Source organism: Battus philenor, unplaced genomic scaffold, assembly GCF_028537555.1.
Source record: "Battus philenor isolate CCGP_79_NKW_IND1 unplaced genomic scaffold, ilBatPhil1.0.hap1 SCAF_25, whole genome shotgun sequence".
Taxonomy (NCBI): Eukaryota; Metazoa; Arthropoda; class Insecta; order Lepidoptera; family Papilionidae; genus Battus; species Battus philenor.
Genome location: NW_027181688.1, coordinates 11,165,786 through 11,190,379, shown reverse-complemented (window position 1 = coordinate 11,190,379; position 24,594 = coordinate 11,165,786). Strand labels below are relative to the sequence as shown.

General features: G+C 33.9%; 1 protein-coding gene across 1 annotated transcript in view; it reads left to right on the top strand.

Moving 5' to 3' along the window:
- Nucleotides 1–24,594, top strand: part of nrm (neuromusculin) — a 694,689-nt gene that overhangs the window by 477,747 nt on the left and 192,348 nt on the right. The window contains exon 4 of the mRNA XM_068768211.1: nt 7,274–7,428. Coding sequence (XP_068624312.1) covers nt 7,274–7,428 — 155 coding nt within the window. The remainder of the gene's footprint in view (nt 1–7,273; nt 7,429–24,594) is intronic.

Sequence of the window (24,594 nt, the reverse complement as noted above, 5' to 3'; positions counted from 1 at the left end):
ATAAATCGATATTTATCTTATAATTTTTCACTCGTAGGACATAAGTATGGTTTGAAATACTTTTTTTATCCTCTGCAGGCGAAGTATTCTACCTGTACTTCGCCTAATGTTAAGCGACGGCGAGGTCTACGATAGCACATGTTTGCTAAAAGAAATTATTCAATCTTGTCTTGAAGACTCCATACTTATATTTGATTGAAGACAACGACGCCAGTAGATATTTCCACTCCTTTGCTGTTCGTACTATAAAAGTATTAGCAAAGAGCTTATTGCGAGTGATAAATTATTTGGTGTGATTCAGTTGCACATTCTCCAAGATCCAGTCTGAAGAATATCGAAAAATTGGAAACTTTTTGCCGATTCTCCATGCTTAGCAAAAAAACACACGCAAACATAAAAAAACATCGTTACCAATCAGCTTCTTGGCTCGTTTCTGTTATGAGCTCCAAGCTTCAAGCTAGTACTTCCCAAACAGACTAATCCTACAGATGGATGGGACAGTTATACTATGTTTGAAACTTTATTACATAAGCATACTTAACTTAGGACTGTATATAACATGACAGAAATGCTATCAAATAAAGGCTATGTTTATCTTGCTTAAAACTTAAAACTTGCTATAGTATTTGAGAATAATGTTAGAAGTTTATTAAACAACAACCTTTAAAAAGTATTATTTTGAATTTAATTGTCATTGTGCAAGAATTCAATCTGATCCTGAATTATTCTCATTCATACACAAAATTTTGTAATAAACCCTTAAGTGGATACTAAAATGAATAAATAAAATAAACAGTACATAATTGCATAAACCTCAATAAACGTCAGAGCGAACGGCGAGATGTTGGAACAGTGTAAATAAAGATAAGGCAAATATATTAAGAGAGAAAACATTAGCATTCGATGTTATAATGTTTGAAGAACACTCGACGTCTGAATGGAGTTATACAAATTTTGCATTCTGCTTTTGTACGTACTTGTACGGTAGGCTCTTTATGGCACTAGAGATACACGGTATGAAATACTACGTTTTTTTTTAATAAAAAACATCCTTTTGTTGCTGGCATTCCCACTAGCCTTTTAAACGTACACAAACCAAACAAAGTATTCTAGTATAAAAAATTATACCAATTTTTTAGTCAAAATTTTTATATTTTGCCATATTTACTATTATTTATATTAATTTATCTATGCACCACCTAAACGGTTAACTAGCAGAGAATGCCTTTAGATAATATATAATATATATATTCGGCTAATATAATGCCTTCGTTACACTAAATGTATAATTTTTTTTTTAAATAAATTAATAAATATAAATAAAAACCTTTTATCTGTATAAGCGAAGTTATAAATCGTTTATAAACGTAACATTAACGATAAGCATAAGATCATCAAAAATTTTAAATTTACTGCAGGTACCTGTGTCATCATGTTAGCCAATAACCGCCCACAATAAAGCCTCCTCCGCCTAAGTATTATTACAAATGTCATTTAATTTGCTACAAATTATTAGTCCAGCCATTATCACACTACTTCGAACTTATCGAAGTACATTCGCAATTGATAATACACACGTAATATTTTGGCAGACTATCTTTAGTGTGTGTCGTTTAATCTCAGGTAAAAAAAATGTCTGTGTTAAATTCCATACCTTAGTTTAACCTGAAGTATCTTAGACTTATACCGTTTCGTTTCGTTGTTGTTGTTGTTGCTGTTTTGATGTTTTACGATAACAACCGAAAGATGTATTCTTTTATGACTAGTTTAGTCGTTATGTGAATTAAAGTTTGTTATATCTGACAGTAAAAGGTGCAAGTTAATTATGATTACACTTAACCAAATATATACAGTAATATTTGACGATATATGTGGGAGTGAATCACGCAGGCGAATAATAGATGTAAATATTTTTATAAACACTTTAATTTTTCACCTCTAACATAGTTGACACAAACCGGCCCATCGCCATCTTCCCAGCGAATGCCATAATCCATTCCTACGCTTCATTCATTCATCAATCAATCACTCACTTCCTTTTCACTTACGTTCCGTTCCCACATATGTATATTTTTTTGAATGTAAAATACATAAAAATTCATTTCGATCACACAAGATTCGGAATAACATCGAGATGTGAGAAAAGTCCACATTTCCCTCGAATATGACAGACGATTTTTCGTATCTTTGAATTTCAATTCACTTCCATTTCGCATGATGTATCCCGCGAAATACATTTCGAAATTGAATTCTAAAATACAGAATTGTAATTAATTTACCATTTCCTTTTTTGCCGTAACTCGTAAAAGCCGCATAGAGTGCGCCGGTCCGCGCCGAGTGAGGGAGAAATAGAGAAAAACTAAAAGTATCCCAACAACCACCGCTGCACACTATTTGCTGGGACATTCAATAATTAAAAATGGCGCCGGAAGTCGCACTGAATCGACGTCGAAAAATTAATAGATGCCGGAAGGAAAAACACTTTTGTTTTTCACCCGTTCATTGCGAGTTTATTTCTTCCTTTTTTTATATTGTGCGCTTTATGTGCCAGTAAGATTAATTGCTAGCTTTGAAAATGGAACTGGGAAAAAGCTTAACCGACGTTACCTCGTCCGCGACACTTTGCGAGCTTTTTTAATTTGTACGTCAACACTCTATTGTTGCTTAAACTTTAAGCTCGCGAGATTGTTCGTAAAGTTAAATTTATTTTGTATTTACAAAAAGTACTCTAACTTATAAAAGACATCTATAGATTGCAATCTTTCGATCACTTAGGATAGATACTCATACAGTAAACTGTACTTAGATTTTGTAATTGAATATTTATTCAAATAATTACGACACGTTGCCTTTAACTATAGATCACAGTAAGCAAATTTAAATCCAACTAAAAAAAACATTGAATATTTCTGATCAATATATCCAGGTAAAAATAAATTAAGAGAAAAGGTCAATGCGGAGGAAGTTGCGAAGGAAGAGATAAAAACCAACTCGATGAAGGTATTGAAGGCTATACCAAAAAAAGACTATACAGACTGTATCGAAGACTGAAAAAAGCGTTGGCAAAAGTGCGTTGTGTCTATCCAACGGAGATTGCTTTGAACAAGATGTAATTGAAAGGATTAATAAATAATTTATATTTTATTAACAAATTCACCTTACTTTTTGATCGCAGTAATACATATATATTTAAAGCAACAGTCAAACTAGAGTCATGAATACGAAAATTAAATTTTAACTACTGTTATTGTTAACAAAATACGATCATGAAAGCCTAGTAACTCCCTTTAATACTTTTATCCCTTTTATACTTGAGCTTTAAGGCTATATGAAAAAACTAAATAGCCGATATCAGCCGAGGAAAATATGTTTACGAAGCAAGAGCTAGGAGATTTTGCCATATTTTTTAATAATAGTGAAGATGACTGAAAGATTGGTGTTATAAAATAAAAGATCTGTTGTTAATGGAGATACAAATATTTTAACAATAGAGTATTTATTAAATTGTTGGGTGTGGACAAGATCGGTCATTGTAGCGATTTTTGGGAGAAGAGTATGCCTTGCAGTTGGTGCCTATCGATTGACACGATTGACACGATTGACACGATTGACATGATTGAATTAATGAACGAAATAAACAAGTATTTTTTTACTCTTTCAAGTTAGACGCCAGTCTCGCGCCGGAGCGAGACGCGGGATGTTCGGTAAGGGGCCGGTCTCACGCCGACTCGAGATATCGTCAGTCTAATTTTTATGGGCCAGTACGGCGTCGGCATCGCCCGAAGTAACATGCTAACATGTCTGAACTGCACTTGAATGTTTTAACTTCGTTGGCGAACTATTATTCTAGTTTTTTATTATCATTTATAATTTTTTTAAATTGCGCTTGCGTGAAAATGTACGCTACGAACCAAAAAACGCGAGACCCGGTACTGTTAGGGAAAATTCCTTCCGCAGTGCCGGTCTCGCACGGGTGCGTGATGTTATTGATTTCTTATTTAAATTGCCTTATTTATTCAAATCGTACTTAATTCAAAACATTAGAATACTTTTTTAAAAAAGTAAACAAAAATAATTTCTGTCTGACTCCCACGCTGAAGACACTGGCAGTGAAGCTGCTATTTCACAACATATAACATGCTTTAGAGAAAAAAAAATTAAAAGTTTCAAAAGTATCATGAATATATCCTTCAATTGCGTGACGCATGGGTGGCTGCTTGTAGTGAAAATTTATCAACGGCATACAGTTGTACTTCAGGTGTTACTCCAAGTTAAATCCATCAACAAAACGCATGTTCTTCTTCGGTTTAAGTGTGACAGTTGGTACTCGCTAAATAACGAGCAATAGAGTACTTGCAAATGGTTTTCTACAAACGTTCTAGTCATGATAAAGATGACAGATTTAATAGGAAATCTATTGCATACATTCAAGATCGATATTATCACAGATGATGTACAAAAAATAATAGTAATATCACGCCTGGATGCACGCCAAGTGGGCACGCCAGTACCTCAGTCCGCGAGCAGACTGCGTTTATAATTGCGTCTAAAACAAATACCCTCATTAAAACCGCAAACCTTTGCCAAAGTAATTAACGAAACTGAATGTTATTTAGCCGACAAATCGCCCGGGCACGGCGGGTGGCCATGTTTGATTCAAAACAAAGGACTTTCTTATTTTCGTAGTAAAATTTGTAATGGGATTGGAATGAATGCGCACTATTTTCTACCGAAACGTTAAGTACAACACACAGGCAGTTCATGTTAAAAAATAATTTTTAACACTACTGCCTGTGCGTTGTCATTAACGTGTTTAATATTGTCTATACCACTAGTAGGATACGTGTATTGGTATATGAGAAGGTACACAGTTATTTATGAGTACAATGATGGATATTCATAAATAATTATTCAGCCGGAAGGCTTCCACACCTGAACATGGGTCTCCCCATTGATTTCCAATCGGACTGGTGAAGTGGTGTATCCTGTGTTACGTGTTTGTCGAACGACGCTCTTATTGGTGGACATCCTTCGCTGCGGTTGCCGATTCGTGATCTTTTATTTAGAACCTTAAGACACCAGCAGCCATCTGTTTTGCGTATTCTCGTATCCATGACGCATTCAAATTTAAAATTAGGATTCTTTCAAAGTCATCTCATTTGTTCTTTTCTTTGCTTAAGATCTTATCCCATAGAAGTCTCTTTTTTTCTTAATTACTTTGAATCCTTTCGATACTTCTTATCCTAAATCACAACGGTTTATTTTTAGTTACCACTTAGACCAGTTTTGGCTCCTTTGTTTTTTTATGACTTTGGTGACTAAACCTAGCTTATCCATATAAGTTGGAAAGGATATTGAAAAAAAGATGTCTGAAGTAGCCAAAAAGTTAATAAGTAATATTTTAAAAGCGTTATTTTTTTACTTGGGACCAGCGAGAAATCAAGACGGATCTTGGAGGCTCCGAAAGAATGCCGAAATTGAGACTTTAGTAGCACAGCCAAATATCATTGGCGAATATAAAGCTCAACGAATCCGCTGGCTTGGTCACTTGGAGCGAATGGGATCGGATCGGAGCGTGAAGGTAGCGTACCTGGAAAAACCGAGGGGTCGAAGACCAGTGGGTAGACCCAGGTATCGCTGGATCGATCGCGTTGAGGCAGACTTGCGCGAATTGAATGTCAACCAATGGCGGACGATGGCGCAAGATAAAGGAAAGTGGAAGTCTCTCGCCAAGACCCTCTTTGGGTCACTGAGCCAGCGGAGTAAGTTATTTTTTAAACAGGGTAAATTATTGAAGAAATCGCCTAATAATGTGCAAGTAATTCTGAGCTGAAAAAAGACTAAAACATGTTTTCAAATAACACTCAAATAACAGTTAAACAAATTTGAAAAGCAAGTTGTAGTGATGAAAAGCATTGGTTAAAAATTCGCTGTATAAAAGTTGAATAAACGTGAATAGTACTTAACAAATGGAGGTAGCGAACATCCAATGCCAGTGAGTAATTAAGGCCCTTCTAGTAGATTGATAGGTCTATGCGTTTGGCGTTAGTTTTAATTGGGTATTGTTCCGGACGAAATAAGTTCGCTTGGCATTCCAGTTTTAGTTTATTTTAGCGAGCTTTTCCATAGCGTAGCCGTGCACGCACGTCTACGGTCTACGCCGTAGAATGCCACTTTATACTATTTCATTTTTTTAATTTCGAAAACTGAAATTGCACAATGGTTTATCTGGCTTCAAAACGAAATATAACAATACGATGCTTTCAATGATTTCGAACAACGGATTACTGTATGATTCTGTGATCGCTATTGTTATCAGGACATACAATAGAGTAAATCTTTATTGCCGACTATTTTATACGTACCACTTTATAAAACTAAAACGCATAATAAAATACTTAGTAAAGTTGGGGCCGAAAGGATCACGAGTCGGTAGACGCGGCGGGGGTAGGCCTCCTACTAGGTGGAAGTAGCGGGAAGTCGGGCATAGGTGGAAGTCGCGGGAAGTCGGGCATAGGTGGAAGTCGCGGGAAGACGGGCATAGGTGGAAGTCACGGGAAGTCGTTTATGCGGGCAGCAGAGGACGTCATCATGACAATTTTTGGCGCAGTCCCATATCTTTCAGTGGGCGTCGATCGACTAAAGAAAGAGTTTTGTAACAAAGAGTATTAAATAGTTTTAAATGTTCATAACGATGTTTTAACTAAAAAAATACGGGATTATTATAAAATAAAAATATCTATACTCTAATGTGTGTACCGTTCTGAATTAATTTTATTATTTTTATTTTTTGTTAAGTGAGTAATAATTATGTTATATTTTAATCAAAGTATAGAGTCGACAACGAAAATATGGTAAAATTTAAATTTGAACACGGTGATCAGTTGTAGGTATATAAGCTTTAAATGCTTATTCAGTTATTTCCATTCACTCTGTATAATCGTTGTGAGATATTTTACATTAATTTCTTATGTAATATCACAGGTTGTTAACTTCTCGCAGTATAAAATCTGCATTAACAGATAGTAAATAACAATAAACTTTAATATGTAGTGATCGGAATTTTTGAAACGCTTTTCACGTATTACTTTATTATTTGATGAAACCATTGATTATTTGATGGGGTGTACTTTATTTGACATCAAGTAAGCTATACATTAATCCATTTAAATCTTTTACGTATAAAATCAATCATTCTGTATAGATAATTTCTCATCATCAACCTGTTGAAAGTAGTATATGATTATAAACTATTATTTCATTTTGTCCCTAGAATGTCGATATCCCACGAGCCGAACGCAACGTTTGCGGAGCTGGTGATAGCGAACGTGAAGCCCGATGATGAAGGGGTATACCGGTGTGAGATCACCTACCTTCAAGTTGGCGAAGACTGCAACACTGTACAAGTCACCGACTTCCATACATACAGTAAGTACTTTAATATTTATTTAGGTTTTACGTCTTATTTTCAAGTGTTCACATGTGAGAATCCGGGATCATCCAATAACGCTTTATGTCTTAGGATAAAGGTATACAATCGACATGATCAACAGTAGTGACTTTAGGCCTCATTGGCAAGTTCTTCATCACTCTACGAGACGACCTATGACGAGGATATAGGGTAATGTCTTCTGCTTTGGTGCAGCTAGGACAGTAGATCTTGACCAATATAAAATTACATAAATTCACAAAAAACAAAACAACTTGATACATCCCATGCAGATCATGTGTTTACAAGTAGTGCGCGTACAGAAGTGACGTCATGGACGTTTAGATTTGTTTTTGGGAGCATTCAATGCTAAGTGGGCATGAGAGTCATCACAAGAGCTACGTTCGGAAGTAAGAAAATCTCTACACGAGAACAAGTAGCCAATAACCGACGTAAGTCAGCGGATTTGCAGGTGAAAATGTCTGTTCTGTATTTGGAAGACTTTGCCTTGATCTCGATGTTGGGTTAGGCAAAAAGGTAAAGGAAAGAAGTGTCGCCTCCTTTACGAGTGACGACAACCTACACCCATTGTTCCTAGAATTCGGAAAAAAAATACATACTTTACTCTAGGCTTAAGGCGTTAGGTAATAAAATAACAAAATAAAACTATATAAACTAAATAAATATGGAGTCTGTGATAAAATATAATTTGTGATAGTTAATATAAAAAATCTGAGATACATACATTCGCCTACATACATTGCTAGAATGTAGACGAAGCAAGAAAAGAGATGCAAATATCTGTAGGCGAAGAGTGGCTGATTATGTAAAGCGTAAAAGGAATGGATAAATGATAACGTGCAGCACGAAAGTCAATGTAGAAATAAAATTTAAAAACCTATTTTATACGAATTTATAACGCCCCTGCTCCATACAAGGCACAGAGAGCGTGGAGCCATTAAAAAACGGGGGTGGTAAAAAGTGACAGTGGTAGAAGGCTGAAGCATTAACGTTCCAGGATTAAAACCACGCATCGGGAAGCGTAGCATCGAACATATAATTGTCGGAAAAAGCTGGAAAAAGATCACTTTTACCAGGGTTTTATGGGGAATACCGATGCTCAGCTATGTACTTTCTACGGCAGCTGTAATATCTGCTCTTAGCACATTTTGAAATTATTTTAATTATGAAACCATTTTAAGAGTACCTTTCACAACACGTAGGAGTTAAGTGAAAAGTACTCCAAGGTCTATTATTAATTCCTTATATCAGAGTTAAGGTTTAAAAGAGTCGTTCACGAATTTACGACGTCTATAAAGGCTGACTTCCACTGATTTAATTCCCGCCTAAAATATTGCTTACACAGCGCTGGGAGAACACAACGGCTGAGCGGCTGATCCATCACATTAGTTGTTTACGGCGCACCTGCTCGCGGGAAGGCGGTAAATCTCCTTTGACTTAACAGCCGGGTCCCTGGAGTTATTTATCGTAAAAATTTTTATTGCGATTGATATGTATTATTTATTAGTATTTACACAAAAAATTACTACAATGTAAATACTGTCTACTGTAAATACTGGTCAAAAATCGTTGCATTATACATTGAAAACGAAGGCTCGAAAGCTGTTGCTTAATAAGCTGACTGAATCGACACAATAATTGGATTTCATTATTTATTATATTTATTTAAATAGTATATGTAAATATGTATATATATATATATATATATATATATGTGTGTATTACTTCTCTGGTATTATTTTTATGATATATATATTTTTGATCTACCTTTATTAATTTATGTTTCTACCGCCCAACGTTCACTGTAATACATACATTGTACAAGAAGCGTTTAAATAAATAAATAATAAGTTATAAAAATTATCAATGAATTGCTAATTTATTAACAATTGTAAAGATAAGACAAAACAGTTGTTTCTTGCATATAAGAACGAGTTTAAAACTATTGAAGCTTTAAATCAAAAGATGCAACCTTTGGGGAGCTTAGTATCATTCTAGTTGTTAAGAAATTTGGCTTTTTAGGTATTATTATAACGTACAAGTGCTATAACTGTAAACTATTCTTATTTGATAATGAAATGATTAACTGAAATGTTAAAAAAATATGTATTAACACATTACGTGGTAATTTTTACACGGGATTTTTTTTGTGATAAGAATACGACCGAAAGTAACCCCAGTTTACATAAAACGTAACACAGATGGCCATAGAGGCCTTAAGTTTCAAGAGTAGAGATCACAAACCAGCAAGCGCTGTGTATGATGTCCAATCAACAAGACGGGCTGATGACTTTGTTACAGTCGTCTGAATAAACTGTATGCGAGTCGCGTTCATTTTGGAAAAGTATAAAAAAAAATTCTACAAAAAATTTCTTATATATACATATATATATGCCTTTCTGTCACAAGTTCATCATCGTCTACATGTACACTAAATATAAATAAGTCCAGAAAACTTGCGTGAAATAACTATGGTGTGTAAATTACTGATTACTTCGCACCCGAACCGAAGCGACTTATAAGCGACCCGGAAAATATATTCCTATTACTTTATGCCGTCTATATTTTCCCCGGATAACGGGGATACACCCAATATTCTACCCCAATCCAGCACCGATACAATAATCTCGAGGAAACAGTATCAACGCTAAACAGCGCGTTTCAAATAAAATGTAGCCCACCACTATTTCTCGTAGACCGTCGTAGAGGATTGTAGAGGGTTACGTGAGAGCGAAAGGGACGGAGCTACGTAGCACCTCTACTGAATTGTGTTGCCCTGAGGCTAGTTGGCGCAATATCCTTGAGAACAAATCGGCTTGCGCCGCCAGAGAAAATAGGGATGGACGGCATCGGTACGTAATTAATTTATAGATTAACTTAAGTCCCTGTACTATTGTGGGGTTGCCTCGATATTTGGGGCACGCGGACCGTTTTTATTGGGTTTATCGTGTTTCTTTTTATGCGATAAAGATCATGATAAAATAGAATCCAGTACCGTAAATTTATTATCAATAGTAACTTCTCTCGTTTTACTTATATTTTCAACTTAAAAATATTATCTTGTACAAATATTGTTTTATACCACCTTCTGTATCAATTCTGTCGATGTATATATATATAAGTTTATTACATATTTTTTTCTTTTTTTCTCCTGATCTGAGATAACTCTCTTACGTTTGTTCAATATTCTGAAATAAAGTATCGAAAGATTCCAAAGTAAGTAATTATCAAATACTCTTTTAAGTATTCGTAAAAAAACATAAAGTTATGAATAAAAAAGTACAACGAATAGTTTGACCGCTAGATGTTTTTTTTTTATATTTGGAGAATATGTTTCGGAGTTACTTCAATTTATTACCCATTTTCTTTGTCTTCCATCAGACAGCAGAACGCACGGATTCAGGACTTTCTTATGCGATTCAGATCCCTTCAACCTGCACTAAGCGTAGTATCAAAAATACTACTTTTATAGTATGAACGGAAAAGGTATGAAACAACCTACCGACGTCGTTGTTTTAGCTAACTTTAACTAAGAATTCTTCATCTTAAGAATGAATAGGTGTCTTCTAGACAAGCATATAGCATCGTAGACCTAGTCATCGTTTAACATCAGGTGAGACAGAGGTCAAAAGCTTTGGCCTATAGTCGATAAAATGGCAACCATAGTATAAGCCGGGACGACGTGTAGAATATATGATATACTTTAAAATATCAAAGATATGTTATGTACTCAAAAAGTCTAATATATAATTCAATAAATATGGTGAATTATTTCATAAAGTGTAAATTATTTATTTTTTCTTCTAAATCAATTTCACTTACTTAAAAGTAATCCCTGTCTTATAAAACGCACTTTTGTAAACACATTTTTATTGCTTGAAATAGTCGAAATAGTCTTTGCGATATATTTTTCAAGGCCTCCTTGAACTTGTTTTTTATCTCCTCAAACATGCGAAAAAGGCGTCCTCGCGCTGGCCTTTTAAGTTTTCTAAAAAACCAGAAGTCGCACGGAAGGAAATTCAGCAAATGATGTGGTTGCAGAACGATATGAGTCGAGTTTTTAGTAAAAAAAATCGGGAAACAATGCAGTATGACATCGATCGACTAATATCCTTTATACAAAAAAAATTGCAAAACCTATTTTGTCACTCATAATAATCCTATAATGTAAATTTCGATAATAAAACTGATTTAATTAATTATCTGTGTGAACATCACATAGCTGTGCACCGTATAATATATGCAGACTTGATTAGTTGCGTTCTAGAGGGAGACGAATTTAAATTCAGTTCTTCCCCGCCAATCTCGGCCTCGTCTAGTGGCCTCCGGGGTATAGACCTCTCCAAAACTACCCAAATCTATTTAAGTCACAATTATGTTGAGAGTAATGTTTACTAGAACATACATATAAAAGTAATTGCGAAAAGTTTTCATTTTACAATGTGAATATTTTTTTTTACTTTATTACCTTTAAAATACCTATATACATAGTGACTGGATATAGATGTAAATTAAAAAAAAATCTTTATTACAATATACATTGAATTCAATTGTCATATTGTTGTTTAATTTATATAATTCAACCATGATCACAAATCACGATATGAAACCTGTAAAATTTAAATTCAATCAGTACTGTATTTTGAAATGGGAGGTTTTTCCTGGTATTGGATCATATCCAATATGTCAAATCGTAATCCACACCCCCCATCCGGATACAGCCTTCAGCCGCATGCTAACGCCGAATGACCTGCGGTTCACCGCAACCCATTTGAAACCGCGTATCTGTAAATATTCGAGCCGGGGAACCGTAATCATAGTTACAAATGAAAGCTCTCTGATAAAAGCTTCTGCTATATCTAAATGCAACATAAAGATCTAAAAGATCATGGGTTAGTGTAAAGTATTAATACCACACTTACAGGCATTCATTTCTGAACAGATACTATGGCTAATGGAATGAAAGAGAAAGACTGGGAAAAAAGAAACAGTACGAAAGATAAGATGATACATGAAAGAGAAGAATGATAATAATAAAAAATATGAATAAATTACTAGAATTAAAAGTCCCTGTCCCACACGAGATAGGGGATCGAGAGTTTCCCAACAGCGGGGACCACATTAAAAAAAAAGAACAGATACGATAGATAATTTTTAATTAACGTGGTGTACGTATTTCGGGTTTCAATTGGGAAACGAAACATTTTCTCGTTCAAAATACCGCAATATTATTAAAAATTGTGAGTGTGGTTCGCTGCGAGATCGATTCTGAGACAAGGAGATTCGTAGCACTTAAGTCATAGACGTCTGAAGTGGCAGTAGGGGGGTACAAGGTTCTCTAGTGGCTACCAGGCTCCAGTAGACCCAGAGTGGGTAAACCCCACAAATAAGTGGACCAACGAAGTCAAGGTCACGGGAAATCGCTGACTGTGGGCAGCGTTAGACCGTTCGTCGTGGTGATATTTGGTGGAGGCCCACGCCCAATAGTGGGCTTTTATCGGCTAACATGATAATGATTAAGCTTTACACTAAATTGACATCACCAATAAAGTACCTATATTAAGAACAATTTGTCAAAAAATATTAATATAATATCAATAAACTGCAATATAATCTACATAAACGACATGTAAATTCTCACAATCGTCGTACATCACTCTATTAGACCCGTATTGAGCGTTATACCGAATTTACATATAAATGTGAAAATTTCGTTGCAACCCTTACATTGCTCGCTGGGAACGTTATTAAAGCAAGACGGGGCTTGAACGGGCCCGCGGGGATGCTCTTCAATCTTAAAAATCACTCGTCCGTTGCCACTTTGTTTTAATTATTATTAGATTTTAACTAAAAGGGGTACATGGTAGGGTCTTATTTGACAATTCATTTTATTTTGTTTTAAAAGGATTCCGATCCAATTTGAGTCCCAAAAACATTTCAATATACGGAGGGATTGGAAACATATTTGGCTTGTGAAGCTTTCAGAGTATAAATTTAGGTATATGTTGTCATATAATGTTTAATACACTCTATACAATAATCAGTACTTTTCTAAGTATAAAAAACCATTTTCGAAATTTCATTTACGACAAATTAAAATTAATTCCCTTCTTCTTAATTTGTTTATGTATCCCCGCAGATATTATAAGTCAACGTTTCAAAATAAAACATATTTACAGCGATCAGTTTATGCACGATGATTGGAAGTAGGTGGAAAATCTTTTACGACTTTCGCATATAAATGAGCTATACATTCACCGCTTACATATATACTAAAAAGTTAGGATTTTAATTTTAAAAATTTCAATGTCAACTTAAATATTAGGACCTTGAATAAGTTCTCGCTGTTTTTTGAAAGATGGCGTTGCGGCACTCTGTGCCTGTAATTTCGTACGGTAACAAATCACCAAAGTAGTGCTATATGTAACCTCAAATTATAGTAGAATAGAGTTTACCACAGTGTCAACTATATATATATAGAAATGATAAGTTAAGATAAAATGTATTCGTCTTTATTTAAGTTATTTAGAGCTATGAAATTATCAATATATGTTTAATCATCATCTATAACAATTGTATTTAAACACGACTATTATTTTGTAAACGAAATTTGTAACGGTTTTTTTATGGATTTCGTTTTTGAGGTCCTTTGGTTCACGCATGTGGAATAGGGACTTAATATTTTTTCCGGTGCTTCACATTTTCTCATGTTCATCGCCTTTCGTTCGTCATAATATATATCATCCTTTACAGTCTTTGCATTTCGTTCAGACTTCCTGTTACATCCTTCTCCTGCATTCCAAGACATCACAAATTTGTTTTAACTATCAAATTACTATCACAGATTTAGTTACAGGTTTATGACTTTCGACCATATCTTGTTTTAATTTTATTCTTTTTAGTAAACACTTTAATTATAAATTTATGAAATTGAGGTCAAATCCGGCCCTGCCGTACGTAACTATTATATGTCTTATAGCTACGTATTGCACTGTGTTTCGCAAATTATTCTATTGTTTCGCACAACCTTAGTTATATGAGACGATATATTTCGTCGTCCACCAGGAAAGCGATGTCACCTGCATAGAACCTTTTTTTACAAATACAGAGACAGTCTGTCATCAGACGCATCATGGTCTGAATTATATTTATTAGACGAATTTGAATTCGTATTATATTTGAAAAAAAAAGTATATTTATTTTATACAATTGGAGGTTAATTAAGTTTGTAGGTCGTGGTAAATCGTTGGATGCGAGCAACGAAGGACGGTTCATTGTGCTGATCATTGGATAAGGCGTATATATTCGAGTAGGTGCCAGTTAGATATTGCCGATGACTGATTTTCTCCTATGTGTGTAACAAAGAAAAGTTTAAATAATAATTACGTCATTTGTTTACACGTATATCGTTGACTTTAGATCACGTACGCGTGTTGACCCACATTACACGCATCTGGCGCGTATGGTTAAACCCCTTCAATATTTAAGGTATCATCGTTATTTAATTTTCACGACGCACTCAGTGAGTGCTAATGTTGGTAGATATACAAACATTGTCTTTAACGACTTTAATAGTTATATTTAGGTTTTTACAGCTGTAAGTTATTTTATAACCTACTTATGTATATTTATTACGTCATCATTTCAAGTGATGGCCTTGACTATGTGGTCTAACCCCCTAGTGGAAGGCATACCCTCACCCTTTCTATCGGTTCCTGGTTAATTTTTTTTTACGCGCCCGTTCTTAAACCCTCTCTTTTCACCCCTGATTTGTGAGAGGCAGTATTAACATTTTTTTTTATTTTTCTTTCTCTCATTTTTCACAATTTCTCGCATTAATCACATTTCGATTTTCTTTCCCACGTCAGTTTACTTCCTTTTCCACATATCTAGTTAATGTTGGTTCTTATTACAGCATCTTTTCTTTGTTAACAACTTGTAATTTACAAATTTTTGTTTGTAATTTTACTTTTTTATATTTATTAAATTAAATCGATCGTTGACTTTACATTTTATATTGCTTTGTGTTCTATCTGTCTGTTATTCCTACACGCGACTATTTATTTTCTTCCTTACTTTTATTTCTACTGCTTGTCTGTTTTACCACTTCTTTACAGAACTTTATGAACGCCGCCCATGAGAAAGGCGACACTTTCCTCTTCTATTTTCCTGCCTATTTCCATCTCGAAGATTTTATATGTTACGTATTTAGGTTTTATCTAACTTTCCATACCAAAAAGTCTGAAACAGTTAACAAATAAAAAAATTTTGCAAACAGGAAGGAAACGTCATAGAACTCTCGCGATTCTGAAAAATGCAGTTTTATACAGGCGATTTATTCGGCCGGCGTTGTGTACATCGCCTGCTCTGTACGCTGCGGAAACGCCGGCACCGGAAGCCGGCGTACAATAGACATGATGCATTGTATTTCGCGCGATAACACTAAAGTGATATAGTGCGGGGAAGCCTCTTGTTGTGTCGTACAAATATTGTGGTACATTCTCTAATGAGAGTTTTAGTTTCTGCTTACAGTTATGTTTATTTGGCTTATTTAACCTTTTTAACTAACTTTTTTATATTAATATGTAAATAAACGGATACACTCTTACCACTAGCACATATCGACTCTGTTTTCTTGAGATAACATATAAAATTTTAATTACCAGTCAAACATACGGACACTGTAAATATTCACACTAAAATATATGTTTATATATCGTCGTTATTATTTCAGCCCGTAGGCGCTCATTGCAAGGTATAGGCCTCCCCCAAAGATATCTATGGAGGATCTACCATAATCGCCACGCTTGGAAGAGTACTTGACAATCGCAGTGTGGTGGTGGTCACTAATACCCATCCTCTGGAAACTTGTTTGTGTACAGTGACAATCCTTTATAACTTTAATCAACTGAGTAACAAAGTGTTGTTTGGTGTAAAAGAAAGTATTTACCATAAAAATCGTCCAAAAATAATGTCAGCGACTATTTAACAGCCGCGGTGGTATAAAAATAAAAATTTTAATTTAAATTCGAACTAGACTTCTTCATCACCGTCATTGGTACTTCCCTATAAATTTCTAATAGCATCGAATTGACGCAGCTTATGTGAAACATTTTCCGACAAAGTTATCAAGGTCATCTGTTCACCTTGTGAATGAACGTTCTACGCTGTGCTTGCCGGACTGTGGTCTCCAATTATATAATTTTAAGACCCTTGCCTCGTTAGTTAGCCAAGAGGGAGAGGACGAAAGAACTTTCTGGAGTACCGAAGAAGGATTGTCGGATGAGTTTTAAAAAAATGGATAAGACGTAAGTCAAAAGAAGAGATAAATATTGCAACCATATAGCGAAACACCGAAATGAAAATGGTCATAAAGAAATTCACTATCGTAGAGGATTATAAAATAATTGATACAATATATAACTAATATAATTACTAAAATTTTAAAATCTAGATCATAAATAAAAATTATAATTGTTATAGTGTTCTCCAGGGAAGTCGATAGAAAAAAGGCGAGGTATGATAGGTAACAAGGTATGGAAAGGAATGTAATACAATGAGAAGGACAAAAGAGGAGAATGGAAAAACAAAATCCTATGAAAAATCTATTGTAAATAATGCCTTTACACAGGGTAGGCAAGCACGAGGTCCCTTATAACGGTGGCCAATTAAATCATACCTTTTTTTTTAATTGGCTTTGGCGTTTGCCCTTTCGACTGTCATTTCAACTTGTTCAATTCACTGGTTTTGATTACTTCACTTCGCCTACAGATATTCTATAACTATTTCTTTCGAGATATTTCTTAAATTCTCGAAGTAAGAGACGAAGTTTCTGTTTCTGTCCATATCATAATTGATAACGCACATATGTGCATCAAGAGAAATTTTAGAGCGAGTAAATTATGGATACATTATAAGATAATATTTCTGAATACTTTTAATGTTAAAGCCTTGTATAAAAAACGTTTCACAAAACCGCACCGGAAGTTCTGTAACGTAGAGTTAAATTAAAGACGTCTTTTCCACAAGAAAATATTTTCCGTTCAAGTTAAAAGTGAGGAAAAATGTCTTTCGTAACTTTCGCTAGCTATTTTTTTTTATTTTTACTTTCGACGTGAAAAGTTTTTTCCGGGCTTAATTTGAAATACTCGTCAAAGTACTGCCTTAATAAATCAATTTTTGCTAACTTATAAGGAAAGGTTATTTATCAAAGAAAACTTGTGGAAAGATGCACTACTGTGTAATATTATTATTTAATGGTTATTCAAATTTTGCGGAAGTCCACCCTAAGTAAGAAAAGGACTAATATTGCACGACTATTGCTACATAGCTAAAGAAGCTATATATTAGTCCTTTTCTTACAAATTTCTTTAATTTTTAATTATTGTGATAATAAAATTTGCTTTTTCATCACTGTCATAATAATATAAAATACAAACTTTGATACCTTGGGAATGAAGATATAAGATGAAAGATGATGTTTGGAAGAAATGCCAAGAATGTTGAGAATGAAACATATTTTTATCACAAAGAGAAAAGAATAACAAAAGATCTTTTGTACGTCTTTTCCTTATATAAGAAGTATGAAAGAAAAAGGTTAAATTGCCTTATAACGTTAAGTTAATAATATTTAAGAAAAAAAGTCTCTATTCCATATGTGAAGAAAAACAGAAGTCCCCTAAAACAGTAACCATAAATAAAAACGTATTGATAGATTCTAACACTCCGGCGGTTTAAGCTTTTTTGATCAGTCTTTCGTTATATATGCCCACTATAACTTACAAATATTCATCAATCATCATCGTGATCATTCCAGTTCTAAAACGTCCACTGATGGACATAGGCTCTCCAATATATTTCCAATAGGACCAGTTGGAAGCTGGTAACATCTTGTGACATACGATGTCCTTAATCTGATCTGCCAACCTCAAAGGTGGGCGTTCTAGGCTACACTTGAAAATTCATTAAAAATTTTCAACAATTACGCGATTGTACAACGCAGTAACTCCGTGTTATATCTATGTAAATATCTAAATATATTTATTCATACATTCGACTTCCTGACCTCATTTTGTCTATATTCCTTTATGAATAACAACTTGAGGCAACTTTTATCAATAAAGAATGCAAGATATATACGAGTGGCGCTCGCACAGTGCGAGGTCGAAAGACATCTTTGACTTACAAAGAGCACGTAGCGGTTCTAAGTCGCACTAAATCCAACGCCAGCCAGGTCGGGCGCCCGACAGCGATAAAACACCCTAATACAGCATGCATAGCATATGCTTGCATATAGCTCGCGTGCATATGGCATGCACGTTTCAAATTACGTGCATCGTATGAGAAGCACTTTCATTTTGATGTAAAGAGGTGACATTATGCAGGGAAAATGGAAACGAATGAGCAAATGGTATCAATATTTATTAATCATGAACTAGGTCTCGTCTTTGTTTTTTTTTAGTTTTCGTTTATTCCATTTCATTTATATTTTTTTCATTAACGTAAATTACAGTCTGTGTTTTAAAGTAATTACTTTAAATGTTTATTATAAACGAGATATTTAAGTTCATTCGGCGAATATTTGGATTCTGTGTCTATGTGATAACGATTATAATATATATTTAAACTTTTAACACGATCCACTGCATTAAAAACTATGGGTCTATATAATGCCAGCGCGCCGAGGCTCCTGCGTGCTGGATAAGCCTTATTTATATATATAGTTCAATTGCTGGCTGAATAAAGTAATCGATCCATATATGATACATTAATTTATTTTTTCTATTGAAATGCCAATAACTTCTGTTGGTACAAATTCAACGGGAACAGATAAACAAAATCAATTTTAATACGCAGAAAACTGAATTAAAAAAAAAAAAAACGCTTTTATTTGTACACTGTGTACATTAATTATATGGAGTTGATATTGCTTAAAAACAAGTGTCCAGTAGGATAGGTAGCAGTGTCCTGTGTATACGATAATACCACACTGCGATCCCTAAGCAGCCTGCAAACTTTGCTTTACAGTACAGGACTACAGCAACGAAATGACCTACATATCTACCATCTACCTTTTAAATGATTTTTCAATCATCCCTTATATGAAAACGTGGACCAAAAAAAATTTAAATTATTACAGTAAAATGGTTAGCTATACTTCTGCGAAAATGTCAATCAGTAACCATTCTTACGTGTAATTCCAATTGTGGTTCTTCGACTGTAAACCTTGATGTTTAACAGACAGGCTTTTTTCGCATGTCAAAGCATAAGACGAGAGTTCTTGTCGACACAGTATAGCTAAAATCAAACTCATTTTAAATTATTTAGAAACATGTTACAAATATAATATTTTTGTAGGAATTAGATAAAGCATATTTGTTTCAGAATAATCATATCTCTATATGATTTAATTTACTAATAATTAACAATGATTACTCACAGAAGTATTTTTAACGTTTCGTATACTGGCATAATAATATCTTTATATGTTCACTGTAAGTCTCTATATTACTTGACGTTTTTAGATATTTCTATATTTTGTAATATAAAAATAGTGTTTACGTAGTTTTTAAAAGTCTCCGAATTATTTAACTCGACTAGATAGGGAAAGATTTGAAACACCTTAAAAACCTTCTATGTGCCTTAATGAAAACTTAATCAAATTAGTTGAATGATTCTCGACCTTTTGCGCTTAACGACACGATCCATTTTCAATAATAGGGTGCTATGTACGAAATAGATATGGAACATAATTTCATACGTTATATAAAGAATTTGTGTTGTTATACAATAAGTAGGCGTAAGATATTTAAAAAATTGGGTGGACCGTAAAATAATGTCGTTTCTGTCAACATATTTCCCAAAAAAATCGATTGAATTTTACCACTCCGCTATTAAAAATTTGTATACTAGATGGCGTAGGCTTTTTAATAACGAAGGTGAATTCACAGTTGGTTAGAAAAATTAACTTATTAAAAATGTAGTCGTATGTAATATCTTACTTAAGAAAGCGACATTACTTTCCAGACCCCCTAATACTATCAGTTCTCTTAGTCACCATAAAATTACGGTTGAACCTTTTTGATAGTTTAAAAAAGTCATTATCGTGAACATACATCTCCGAGATGACTGGCAAAGTCGCTTGCTCCGGCTTTTGGACGCATGTTATGACCGCCATTCCAACCGTATTTGCGAATTTCACAACGCGTTACACTTGGATAGTGTTGTCTATATATATAGTGGTATCGATTTTATTCATATTAATTTGAAAGAATTATTACAGATGGTTGTACCAAATTCGTACTTTATGATAAAGTAGCAGATACATAATACTAGTAAAAGTGTTTTTGTTTGTTGATATTAAATTCAATTAAAGGTATAAACATGCCAGAAGGAATTTATAATTACTCTTAAAATTGTCAATTCGTATCAATTATATTGTCTTTTTTTATATATAATCATTGCATAAAAATTTCCTATCTGTCTTAGTAATGACAATGGAAAAGACACGTCCGATTTTCCCTAAAGGAAACTAATGAACCGGCATTTAAAATAAAAACTGTTTTATTCATTTAATTAATTCGATTTCATACTAGGAAATATGAACAAAGGTCCTAGTAAAACTTTACATTAATGTGTAATGTACAAATGCAGACTAATTTACATTGTGGTTAACAATCAAAGATTATATTTAGAAGAAATTATTCGAAGCTTCTTCATTTTAGGTATTTCTTAAACTATATTATTATAAAGTTTACAAATCTTTTATGATTATTATACACACATGTCATATTCATTTGTGAATCGATATATATATATAATACAATATACATGCTTTAACAGGAGCTTAAAGGCTTTTGCATTAATAGTAAATCAACGTATAATAAAGTTACACTGTAAATCTTATATCTTCCTTTTTAAGCTGTTTATCTAAACTATAAGTAGATAATTATATAAACCTTACTATAGCACTTAAGTGTGTTTAGCTGAAAGAAATAATAAAACTCATTTACGTGGTTATGTGGTGGATATTATATTGTACACATAAAATATTATTTAGGTTTCGTTAAAAAAGAGCAACTTTTATGTTTCTAGTGGGCTTTTCTCAACATATCAGCATTTTGCGACAGTTGTAGCTTGTCACTCATAATTTAAAAATAATTTATGATTCAAAAGACTAGTTAAAAAAGATATTTTGAATTGAAATGAATAAATTCTATCGATATACAACATGTACATCACTATCGTGTGGAGAATGTCCTTATGCGCTCATTTCACGTGACATTACACGAGTTGACCCGCACATTGACCGCCGCTTCCGTGACGCTTGGTCTACGACGTAGACGTTCTACGAATTTCTACCTACGAAATATTGTATGTAGTCTTTAAGCTACCATATACAAGAAAAGTTCTTAGTCGTTGTTTATTATAACCAAAAGTCACTCACTGTTTGACATTGATTTAAAAAAAATACTGTGTCGTTGTCGATTCTTCTTTGTTAATGTGTCGATTTTACCGCGTGATGCCACTTTTATCTGCGGGGAAACTGGTAATACCATCTATCAAAGCCAGCCGAAACTTTTTAATCTTTTCAAAGACGTAAATTTTGACAAAGCCATTATTAAGTAATATTTTACAGTGAAATGTTAATAATTTTTCAGCCTCTGCACATAGATTTAATAACGTTCAAAGTCGCTGTGACGTACTGTTCGACCTTCATAATAAAGAAATTAGAGCACTGAGTCAAGTCTGAACCAGTGAGTAAATATAATAAAAGAATTTATATCTAAAAGCTAAACTCGAAGGAATATAATTACGCATTATAGGCACAGACGAGGTCAACTATATATATATATATATATATATATACACATACATATATATATATATATACACACATACACATACATATATACAGACACACACACATATATATATATATATATATATATATATAAAAATAAATAGGTGTGTGTGTGTGTATATAATGATGCAAAATGTTAATATTACATTACACTAAATAGGAGGTAATTTTATGGTCGTATGATTCAAAATTATTAGAGATAACACATAACCCTGAAAATCCATAAATTTGTCATGCTTTGGTTTCTTTAGAAAGATATCAAAGAAAAAATTTTTTTAAATTTTATAAATTGCGTAACGTATCTTTCAAATAGCGGATGATTCATTTGCAATTTAATTGTATTCGTTTAAAATATTACGTATTGTAAACTTAACACCGAAAGAATATTTCTTCTCTGCTTCATATATTACTATGGTAACACAATATCAATATTATCGTAGTCAACCGAGTACTAGATGTAAAAGATAGTATTTTAAATCTTACATTTGAACTTAAAAATTTTCTAACGCCTTTAGAATATTTTTACATTTATCGCCTTACACTAAACACAAGCAAAATATATATTATTTCACGGAAATTTGGTTAGATACAAAAAATATCAAATTATCCGCAATAGAAACGTAGCATATAGTAATATTTGATAATGTGTGCAAAGTTTCTAAATATTGATACAAGATGGAGTTCTATTTATTATACCTTCGATCGAAGCCGATAGATGGCGTTGGTCTATAGACGAATTAAATAGAGATTTTGTCGCAAGCGGATGTAAAAGAGTGTTCAGCTTGATAATTTGACAGTTGCCTGAGAGAAGTATGAATAGAGGCTCTAATATACAATTTATTGATGTAAACGCTGACGTCTATTATTTGGGCCATACGACATCGCAAATGATGGTGACGATTACGTCGGCGGAACGGGCTGATTTTTGCGACGCCCCCTCTGCGCTCACCCCCTGTTACTGATGACTGGGTATTTGGCCGGCATCGTCGAGCCTCGCAGACTATAAACGCTTAATAACCCGCCCTTTAAGCAGGAGTGATGTTTAAAATACTGCTCAAAAATCGAGAACTTTACCATTTTTAAGTCATAGGAGATCGGTGAGCATCTGATATTTTTAATGAATTTTATTTTAAAATACATGCTAACGCCGTCGATTACTTTGATCGAATATGATAAAATCTGTTCAATAAATAAACCACTACATAACATAAAGTTTAGGCCTACTTATAATACAATGAAAACAAATGTTGAGGTTCATTATAATATGTCGATATCTAATGTTAAGTCCCACTTATAATATGTCGATGCCTATTATAATATGACGATATTTAATGTCGTGTCCTACTTATAATATGTTGATAGTGTTCCGTAGTAGATTAGTGTTCCGTCCTGTAAATAGTATGATGAAATCTAATGTTAAGCCACACCCATTATATGACGGTACCCAATATTCAGACCCGCTTATAATATGTCGATATCTAGTGTTGACCTTTCTCACAACAATTGAAAACCAGTGTTGAATGTTAACTGATTAACTAAGAAAGGGACTAATATATAGCTACTTCCGCTATGCAGCAGTAGTCGTGCAATGAAATGCACCGCCCGCCAGCCCGCTAATAAATGCGCGTGCGACAAACAATTCGAAACACAACTACCGAGTGCCAAACACCGAGTCTCACAATCGCTATTTGGTACTGGTCGGTGTAACATCTCCTGAGGATACCCCGTGGTGGGGTGAAACACGTGTAGAGTAAATTAACGGTGGTAGTTGTGTAATTCGCATTGTTTGCCGCACGCGGATTTATCAGCGGGCTGGCGGGCGGTGTACTTCATTGCACGACTACTGCTGCATAGCGGAAGTAGTTATACATTAGTCCCTACCTTAGTTAGGACGGACTTCCGTAAGGTAACGCGTGAATCTATTAGTTAACTGTTTATTTATATTATTATCCATACAACATTATTTTACATTAACCACTTGTCTTCATAATGATAATGTGTTCTGTACACCTCAGGAACCATGCATTTATTTACCAAACATCAAAATCTTGAGATGAGAAAAGCAATACAACTGCTTGAAACCCTTTTAAAAATGATACTTAATACTTTAGTGAAATCCATCAAATTATACTAGAATATGCAAAGCACTCCGGACGCATAAATCAAACTGATAATGGACGTGACTGGAGAATGCCTGCACTACTGGCTCTGTAAAATTTCCGACACTGTTTATACTGAAGTGTGAAAAATAAGGTACAGATTTATCAGAGGCTTCTGGCTG